General features: G+C 39.8%; 1 protein-coding gene across 1 annotated transcript in view; it reads right to left on the minus strand.

Annotated features, from left to right (window-relative positions):
• Positions 1-10940, minus strand: part of slc35e1 (solute carrier family 35 member E1) — a 14588-nt gene continuing 3648 nt past the window's right edge. Inside the window, exons 2-6 of the mRNA XM_013910111.1 lie at positions 6015-6078; positions 5132-5269; positions 4239-4364; positions 3910-4155; positions 1-3421 (exon numbers count right to left, since the gene is read on the minus strand). Coding sequence (XP_013765565.1) covers positions 3182-3421; positions 3910-4155; positions 4239-4364; positions 5132-5269; positions 6015-6078 — 814 coding nt within the window. The 3' untranslated portion in view covers positions 1-3181. The remainder of the gene's footprint in view (positions 3422-3909; positions 4156-4238; positions 4365-5131; positions 5270-6014; positions 6079-10940) is intronic.

A 10940-nucleotide genomic window follows, 5' to 3' on the forward strand; every position in this document is an offset into this window, starting at 1 on the left:
TTCAATTGTGTATTTATTTAAGCAGACAAGACTGTGCACCCCCCTGTACAACATTTCTGTACACAGACACCATAAATAAAAATCTAAAAACATCAGTTAAGTAAAAATTCTTTCTAGAGATCCATTGAAGAGACACAAAAATAATTATACAAGTTTTACAAAGTATTCTCCCCCTTTCTCGTCAACATTTAGATCCCTTTAAAAAGCTTTATGACAGACAGAGAGAGGAAATTTAAAATAATTCGCCTTTCAAACTTTCTCCCACTTTCAGAAACGGAGCCGGCATGAACCGTCCACGTGTCCTACGCGTTATCGTTTAGGAATTTCAGGTCTTGTGGCCGAGCTGACAGAAGGCCTCTCTCTGGTGGCACGTCAGCATCAGAAGGATTACACCCTTTCTTTTGGCAACAGGAAGAAATAAGTGAGGAAGAAAAAAAAAAAAAGCACGAAGGAAAGGCGAGATGGTCTAAAACCGTTAGCTGCACTCTGCATGTGACTGGAAGCAAAATATTCTTGAGCTGTGACCCGATCGTGTCAATTTCTTTGTAAATCACACTTCTAAAATTTTCTTGGCTCTTCATCTAATACGATACTTCCCATCTGAGATCTGTGAATTACTGCACCAGTCTAGTAAGAAGATGAGTCATTTTCTTAATGGGTGAAGAGTTCCCTCCTGCTGTCTGCAAAAACAATTTACACTTGTATTATTGTAGATTTAAAATCATGCCCGTGCATCTTGCAAGACTGAAACATTTCAGATTTGTCAATGTTCACATTAGCAGTGGCAGAAACTGCAAAGACATTGCAGTGAAATAATAAATAAAACCGCACGTTTCTTTATCTTTAAGCTCCGTTTTGGGCTCCACCAACTCATTAAAACATATCTGGATCTTTATTATAAACAAAATCTCCCCTCCTTAAAAACGGATTTTTATTAAAACTACTTTTTAAACATCTGCAAAACCACTGAGCGCTTCCATAGAGGTAAAGAAATGGGCTCTTTAATTTGCTGCCATCACTCCACTATGAGTGACACAATCACATTTTCCCCATCGGATGCAAAACTGAAACTATGCTGCTCAGTAGATAAAAGCTGAGATGATTAAATCTAACATTTGAAATGGACGCTGAAGTCATAGAAGTTCGAATTCATCACTTTGTTTGTTTTTATTTATGGTTACCGTTTGCGGTGGGGAAAATGTCACGAAGGCCAACACAAACAACAGACAGCCTCAAAGTGAACAACAGACAACAACACACAAACTATATTTCAAAACAATGGACAGCGAGTTTGGTTGTATTGCAATGTTTCTGATTAAAATTACTCTTACACTGAGTAGAGGACTTAAATTTCAGTATGTAATCTAATAAAAAATAAAATAACATGGTGGCAGTTAATAGCTAGTTTTCTCCATGAATCTAGAAAGGAGTAAACAGACACGTTCTGGAGACACTGGTTTGTGGTGGGGAAAAACCCACCAATCACTGAATACTGTGACGGAATTTAATTAATAACCCTCCCCAAAAACCAAAAAAGAAAACAAGCTCACAACCGGCGCTCGATTCGAAAGCAACAGAGTCAAAACAAAGAAAAACTGTCTTCCTGCACTTTACAGTAGTGATGATAGAAAGCCCACCTGAAATTACAGGTGAATCTTTCATTGCACAATCCAAACCTCTGTCCAGTGACTCTATGACGCCAGTGTTGACAAATTAAAAGAAAACGCATCAAGTGGTTTGAAGACATGCAAACTCGACACGGCGTTCTGTTTTTAAAAACTGAAACATGACAGAGGAGCTTTTGGTTCAGGCTGACAGAGCTTGAACCAAAGCTTGAAGCTTCGCAGACTGATAAATACAAATAAACCCCCAAAAAAAAAGTCTCCATGACAACAAAAACACCTCCATTATATTTTATGTGGTGGGATACAGAAGAAACAAATACATCCTTCATGTATGAAGCTGCACATCTTTTGTTATGCAAATCTAATTTTAGGCCTTATTCATTCATTCAAAGACATAATCATACAAGCGCTTTTTCTAAGCTAACATCCACGCACACACAAACTGGAGCGTCGGTGTGTTCAGGATACTTTGACGAGCAGCCGGGAATTGAAACACCAACCTGATTAGTAGACGACCCGCTCAACCTCCTGAGCCACATTTATACCAACAAATAATACAGTAAACTATTTTCTGTTTCACCAGGGAGAAGCACAGATCTGTACGAGGTCACTGACCTTTCTAGATAACAGAAATGGTCTCGCTCTTCATTCAACGATGTGGTTTTCATAAGTGTTTGGCTTTATTAAACATTTATGAACAGCAATGGACTCATCCGCTTTTAATTTGGAGCATTTTTCCTAATTGGGCACTTTTATTAGTGAGAGTGTGGATATCGATTGAATGTATACAGTCTGTGGCTACGCTAGAGGCTCTGTGAGGTTTTTAACTATATAGAATATCATTACAACCCATCTTGATTGTTGATATGTTTCAATCTGGACAGAAAGAATGAATGACTAACACTTGGTGTTGAAAACATTGCCAGTCACAATATCAGATCAAACCTACAAAACCCACTATATTCCCAAGAACTCCCATCAGCATTAAGGCTATAATTTATTCACTGATGACTAACTCAACAGTTTGTATCTCCCCACATTGTCTCAAGTAAATTTTAAAGAGAGAGAAAAAAAAGACATGAAATGCCAAAACCTAAAAATTTTAAGGATCTTGACTGAACTAAAAGACACGACAGACTCGTAATTCGGTGCACGTCAACATTCACAGTGATGGTTACACATGACGTCCTTTCCTCTCAAAGTAAACAAACTAGAATGTTACGGCTGGTAGTGAAAACAAAAATCAAACATCTGCAAACAGTTGTGTGGAGATCCTTTTCCAGCTACCTTCCTGGCCGATACAAACCGATTCTAACCGTCGCGTTCAGTCAGTACCAAAGAAATAAATAAAGACCTACACCAAAGCTGACTCAAAATGAAGTTTAGACAGGGAGAGAGAAGGGGTGGGAGGTCACATGACTGGCCCGTGATGTCAGACACCTCATTCTTCAACACAAACAGCCCTCAGTCTCCAGGTGATTGAGACCTGCCTCTGAGCCGCCGGGCTACACGCAGTAATGTCTATGACAGCTACCAGAGTGAGGACGAGTCCTCCTTTACACCACATATTGGTGGTTGCTGCTGTAGTTTGTCGTGTAGCTCTGCTGGCTGTACTGGAAGTGGTCAGTCAGGACGTGGTTCCAGCTGTGCTGCTGCTGCTGCTGCTGCTCTGGGCTGTGGGGGAAAGGCACTGACCCGTTGGCCTGGATCTTCTCCAGCGCCGGGTTGTCAAAGGACATCAGGTCCTGTTTGGAGCCCGGCAGCAGCTTCTTCTCCTTGTTAGCGTCATACTTGGCCTGTTGGCAAAGGACAAGAGCAAAAAGATTTGAAATCAACCAGGTTTTAAATGTTGGATCACCTGAACTGACCACGTAGGTCACAATGGTCAAAGAAGATAAATGAGTGCAAAAAAGGAAAGCAGCTCAAGTTGGATTGATGGTAAAACTACTGGAAGAAGTCCTTTAAGGGTGAAAGCAAAGCAGTCTGTGGACTGAAAATAAACAAGGACAGGAGTGTAAGTGGACTTGGGGGCTGGTAGAGAAGCAGATCACTTAGAGACAGTAAGTTCCAGACCCTGAACTCTAAATGCAACATTTGTATGTTTCTCTTACCCCACGACGTAAGAAAGGTGAAATTATTTATAGCGTGTGTGTTTTGACAACAATGACATAAAACAGGCTTGCATCACATCCAATTTAAACAACAGAAGCAAGTGCATGTTGCATCGTGCCTTAATGGATTAAATGCACATCTTTATAATGAACTTTCGCTCGGGCTGACTGACCTTGTTGTAAAGGAAGACTCCGACGATAGCCGTCATCATTCCCAGGACGTTTGTCAAACTGACGGGATTTCGCAGCATTAGCAGCGAGATGCTGATGACCATGATCCTCTTGGTGGCGTTGGCGACGGCGTAGCTGAGCGGACTGACGACGTTGAGTATACTGAAGGCGATGACGTTCTGAGCGAAATTGCAGAACCCACTGATGAGCAGCAGGATAATGGTACTCATGGACCCCGAAACATCCGTCTGAGACGAAAGGAGTTACGTCAGATAAAGCTCACGGTCACCGAAGCGGCTCTAGTTCACGCCAGACTCTTACTGCTACTCACCAAGTCTCCATTCACCAGAAACACAGAGAGGTCCACCAGAACCCAGGTGGGCAGCATGAAGATCACAGCGTTAAAGCCCAGGATGTTCAGCAGCCTCAGGTGGTGGACCCGCGTGTCACGCAACACCTGTAAAAACACAATAAAACCTTAGGCTGCAACTCTGTTAATGCATCTTTAAACTGATATAAAGAACTCTGTAAGCATTTCAGCACACTTTCAGAAATCTCCATTTCTTTATTATACACTCAAGAGATTTAAAATGCACCACTCTATTTTTTGTCCAATCTGGGAAGACCTTTCATCTGTTAAGAAAACTATAGCTGCCTTTTTGATAACATGTGAGACTTTGTCACACCCGACTGATTATTGTGAGCAATCCTGTGTCGTCACAAAACCTTTATCCGGCTAACGCACCCAAGCCTATAAAAAAAAAAAAAAAAAAGGCTCCACAGGTTTGGAAAAAATGACGTGTGAGATTTCCAAGACTGGGGCAACCTGAGTGGGATCGTGCCACTGGGATGCTGGAGGAAAAACCCGTGAAGTTGTTTGAATGCAACAGGACAATCCTCCTCATCAGACTCAGACACTCAAAAAAAAAAAAAAAAAAAGAAGTAATACTGCGTTATTAAATCCCTTGAGTGCATTTTCATTTCCTCTCTGTTAATGTGTCATAAGTAGGAAGGAGACGGAGATCCCACATTGACTTTTTCCCCCACCCTTTGAGACTCAAAAAGTGGCAGTTAAACTGTGGCTATGATTTGAATGAAAAAACAGGAAGTCTCTAACAATGTCTGCTGGTTCATTTGGACATTTTTCAGAGAAGAGAAAAAAACAAAAAAAACAAAATCAGCAGATCAGCACACGTGTCACACAGCAACATGAGGGTGGATTACCTTTTTGGAGAAGATGTTCTGCAGTGAGAAGCAGAGCGTGGCAGCCAGAGCGCTGATTAGTCCCGTCATATTAAAGGACAGCTCGGTCACTGTGGCCAGCAGCACCCCACCAATGATGGGAATGAGCGATACGTACACCTAAGACCACACAAAGCACAAACTGTTTCATCACTTACATCTAAAGCAACACATTTAGGAAATCTCATTTCCAGCGCAGGAAATATTTTGCACTCTCTAGCAAAGATGGCAGGTTTTTAAAAATAAATTAGCAACCATGTTTGTAATCAATGAACTGCTTTAATTCATTCATAAATATGCATCCAATCAATATAATGGTCTAACAGACAGTAACAGTAACATAGAGAGACAGAAGTATTTCCCATGACAAACTGTGCTGATGTACTGCTGGCAGTAACGCCTGTAGCTTATCAGGAACAAACTCAAAGTCTACAGATGACATGTGTTTATAAATATCTGTTTTGGCTGAACAGCTGGTGAAACTTTGTCTTGAAAATAGTAAAATTGACTTTTAACATAAACAAGTAGAGAGTTTCTGTTGTCTCACAACATCCAGATGATTCACTGATTGAGCTATTAGTGAATACATTTTGTAGATCAGCAGTCCCCAACCTTTTTCGCGCCACGGACCGGTTTATGCCCGACAATATTTTCACGGACCGACCTTTAAGGTGTCGCGGATAAATACAACAAAATAAAACTAGTACCGGTACCAAAAAAAAGAAGATTTATTCATAACACACATGAAAAGACCCAGGAAAACCGAGTTAACGATAAAAACGATAACAAAATAACGCTGAAAACCCATAAAAGCCCTGAAAACCATACATTTCACACCTGAGCTTCAACTCTCGCAGCCTGGTACCAAATGAGTCACGGACCGATACCGGTCCGAGGCCCGGGGGTTGAGGACCGCTGTTGTAGATGAACTGAAAAAAGAAAGTAGTAATTGTAGCCAAATGAGTAAGAATGTGAGCAGCTTGGTGCCTCCTAATGATACAGTGATGTGAAAGAAACGTTTCACAGGCCTCTATACTCCATGATTTAATCGCTTATAGAACCACCTTTAATAGCAATAATTAAAAGTAACTGTTTTCTGTATGACTAAGGTTGTTCGATATAACGATATATATCGGATGACGATATAAAAACGTCTATCGTTTCATTTTACGCTATCGTTTGTTTCGTGGTGTCGCAAAATAAACTTTACAGCAATATTTTTTTTCATCGTTTTGATGATCACTGTAGTGGCTATATTAATTTCTTAAAGTTCTCTCTTTCTCTTATATTTAATATAACCACACTACCCACGGACAAACGCCTGTTTTTATGCGTTGTCGTTAGCAACAACGACGGTAACAGCATCGCATGTCCGCTTGTTTATGTTCCACATAAACCTTTCACAATAAAGCTCAAGATCCTGTTGAGACTTTTCAAAATAAACTGAATCACGTGAAAGAGTATTATTGACGGGGGTGAGAATAAACAAAGAGCCGCCAGGTGCTAAAAAATAAATCTTAGACTCAAACGTTAGAACAGGCTTTTCCCCGTAGCACGCCGTGTAATAAATACTCACAAAGAAAACGGCGGCCGTTACAACTTATATCTAAAAATGTGGAGTTTCATGCATCGGTTAAAACACTCAACTCCAGGTACACGACGCCCAGCTGGAAACACTTCACCTACCCGAGATTCACAGAACTTACAGAAAATATTACATTTTTTTTATTTATATCATTATCGGATGATAGAGGTTTTATATCGGGATATGAGATTTTGGTCATATCGCACAACCCTATGTATGACTATCATTGTGGATGAATTTCTTCTTCACAACATTGCTTCACTTCATTGAGGTGTGTGGTTTTTTTGGTTAAGCAAAACCCCCCTTAAGCCCCGCCACAGCACTTCAGTCAGGTTGAGGTCTCGACTTTGACTTGCGTGATGCAATAACTTGATTGTTTTCTTTTTCAGCCATTCTGCCTGTTAACTCAGTTTGGGACTGGCTTTACTGTCAGACAGGTGGCCTTGGTTCATGGTTATTGTTGCCCTCCTGTTGCTGTAAAACAAGCCTAAACCATCACTGCTCCACCACCATGCTTGACAGCAGGTATGAGGTGTTGGTGTGATATGTTGTGTTTGGTTTTCGCCGATTGTGGGGTTGTGCATTATGGCCCAACATCTCCACTCTGGGCTTGTCTTTCCAAAGGACACTGTTCCAGAAGCCTTGCAGTTTTTTTTAGATGTAACCTTTTAAGTTGGGCTTTAAATTTCTTTCTCCTGGGAACCCTTCCAAACAAGTCATACTTGTTCAGTGTTTTGCTAACATTACTATCATGAACTGGGGTGAATCTGATGGGACTTCTACTCCTGGGAAGCCTTTGCACTGTATTAACAAACACCAGACCAGCAAATTGCCAAAATGACTGCTTTTATAGAGGCGGTCACACTTGCTGACGATCAGTTATTCAAGGGCATTTGATTAGTAGCTCCTGGCTGCTACTTATCCTCTTAACTCCTATGAAAGCAGTAAGCATGTAGTGCATGGAGTCGTGTAAAAACTCTTTCATATGACTGGATAAACATTGGTTCGTGTTAATTTGGTCAGCACCTCAGAGAAAATGTGAAGCAACATTTCCGACACTGAATTAATAAAACCCAAACATGACCACATTTTCACCCACTGAAAAATAAAGAGATAACAAGAAGTGGAAAATTTCCAAAAATGGTTGCTAAACTGCACAAGAAGACATAATTTCACATTAATGTGTGTTAGTGTATTTCTAATCTTCAGCACAGCGATTAGTCCAGAGTGTGCAGCTGGACCTGGTAACTCTGCTTAGACATACACTTGAGGAGAACAGCTCATCTACAGATTCATTTGCATCCTGAAATACAGCGTCCATCACTTGTTATGAAACCCACTTGTGCACCTACACACTCACCCACTCAGCCCCCAACAAACCACTCTGAAACTAAAAAAAAAACTAAAACTAAACACCGAACAGCAAATAAATGCTCTCAAGCTATCAAACCACTCTTCATCGCACATGAGCAAAACGCACAAGACCAATAAGACAGCCTCCAACTGAGCTAAACCCCCCAAAATTTCCATTGGTATCAATGTGACCCAAACTGAACTGCTGCAGCACAACATACTTAAACTAGCTCCATTAATGTGTTGTTTAATAATTAACCAGTCTCTTAACTGGATGCACTACAAGGAAACAGTCCCCAGTAAAAACTTGTTCACACACCCTCATGTTAAAAGTTAACTTCTGATAACACACCAAAAGTGCAGGTGCATCCAAAAAAAAAGAAAGAAAAAGATGCAGGTCTACTTACTGGCATCCCAAAAAAAAAATATACAGTGGGGACAACGTTGAACCTTCAGGGAGGAGTTTTCTATTTTGGTAAAGGCCCAGATTTGTGTCCTAATTCAGGTGCTCCAAATTATTTTGGAGATTTAGACTAAAGCTTAAATTACACTCCACAGTGGTGTTGCAGTGGCCTGCATTGCATTGTGCTGACAAGGTGCTCTCCACATAAAACCCATCCAATATCATGTGGTCTACCAATTTTACCTAAATTATAACCATAAGCATAATTAAAGTCCATGTTTTAAACATTACACATTGATAAAGTGTTTTATGAGACGTATTATAATAAGTCTCATGCAACTTCAGTTCTCACACATAGTAAGAGGTCATCAGAGCCATTTTGCCTCCCGTCTCAACACTGAACTGGAAGATAAACATTACGTGCTAATCTCAGACTCTGAAGACTTTCACATGACGCAAACTCTGTGTAAACATTTCATTGCCATGGATCCAGTTAGGTTTTGAACACTGCATCTATGTTTAAGTTTAGACTTAAAACTTCCCTTTTTGATAAAACATATAGTTGGGCCTGAACAAGGTCAACCTGAATCCTGCCATAGGCTCCTGCTGCTGGGAGCTTCTCATGATGCACTTAGTGTGTCTTATTTACTCACTGGGTGTTTACACATCAATTTGCATTTTAATAACTATTAAATAGCTGTTTTACTAACTATTAAAATGCAAAGTGATGCATTCTGGCTCTATACCACAGACCCGTCTTCCCCTTCTCCTTTCCATTGTCGCCAAGAGCTTCCTGGTTGTTGGGAGTTTCTATATATTATTGTATGTTCTTGCAGTATAAAGCTCACTGTTGGTGCTATAGAAATAACATTGGATTGAAATGAACTGAAACTAAACTGACAGCTCAGTCTAAAGTCAGTAAATGGATGCTACACTTGAAAGGAATTCTGGGATTTGTGATACTGGGCAATGTAGATCCCACTATCAGTAGTTAGAACCTAACTACTAGAGTTAGGATTTTTTTTTTAGATGTTATAGGGTAAATATCTGGTACTACAGGGCTAGGAATGTAGACTCTCAGGAGTGTCTGATCTCAGACAGCAGATATGGAAACCAGTAGAAACATGTTTTCCAGGTAGGGGACTGATAGTATATTTATTCTCATATATACAAGGCATACAACATTCCTTAAAATCATTACAATTAAGCGCCTGGTTTCTATGTTAAAGCCTGAATGTAGAATGAAACGCACACACTTTTATATCCAAGTTCAATGTGATATTGAAATTAATATTTTTCAAAAGCCGACTTCTGTTGTTATTACATCCAAAAGTTTCAAGGTATTATCTCTAATGTTCCCAATATGAATTTTTGAAATACTCATATTTATGTACGGCAGGCAGAGCACAAGGTTTTAGTTTGATTTATGCACCTTCACATCCCTGCAGGAAGTTTATCTTTTACCAATAAGAAGACAGGATATGTGCTGGGTGCCATTACAATGTGTATTACAATGGTTTCTACAGACCTTCAAATCTGCTGCCAGAGATAACAGATCCAAATATTCGAAGATTTCAAGCATCCATTATTCTATGTCTGCAAGCTGCATTCCAGAGAGTCCGCAATCACATTTAAAACACTTGAAGCACGGAGCTCAAGTAGTTTTATTGATAATGGAATTTAAAATAGTCTTAAAGTGGATCGTTTCTTTTGAATATAAAAGATTTATTTGATGAAGAAATATGAGAAACTTGATCGGTGTTTCAGTTTTCTCATTTAACTCTAATTTAATACAAGTCTGATCAAAGTCAATGCAGCTTTCTCTTTTTCTAAGGAAATATGAGCTCAGCACTAATATGTTTATATGACACATCAACCAAACAACTAATTACTTAAAAACGTCATGACATTAAGGACTCCAGGATAACTCCCACATTACAATCAATAGTTGGACAGCTTACTGTACTCCTACATTCCCATCATGCTTTGTTTATTATTAAGAGCTGTGTATACTTCGTCATGAGCGAGGGGCGATTCCTGCACCAAACTATTTTAATCATTGCTATGTGTCTGTCAGTGAGACTTTGTAGGAAGGTGGAGCACAAAAACAATGGAAAGTTGTTACAATTTGGAGGGGATTCAGCTCCTTTTATTTGGAGGATGCACTCTACATGTGTCCTACTAGTTTGTTCTTTGCCTTCCACAACCAGTGCAAAAGAAGAACCAGGCATTACTTGTGCTCAAACGCTAACCAGTCGATTCTGAATTTATGCTTTGGATTTAAAAAAAGAAAAAAGAAAAATTAAAGCTAAACTAAATGCTGAACAGAAACTGCTTCCAGCATCTTCATTTTGACTCACCACTAGGGCTGGGCCATATCATACCGTTCACGGTAATACCGGTATAATGTTGGGCAATGATAAGAAAATGAAATATCGTGATAGAATATG

The sequence above is a fragment of the Pundamilia nyererei genome, unplaced genomic scaffold, assembly GCF_000239375.1.
Source record: "Pundamilia nyererei isolate P.nyererei 1_Seehausen unplaced genomic scaffold, PunNye1.0 scaffold00036, whole genome shotgun sequence".
NCBI classification, from domain to species: domain Eukaryota; kingdom Metazoa; phylum Chordata; class Actinopteri; order Cichliformes; family Cichlidae; genus Pundamilia; species Pundamilia nyererei.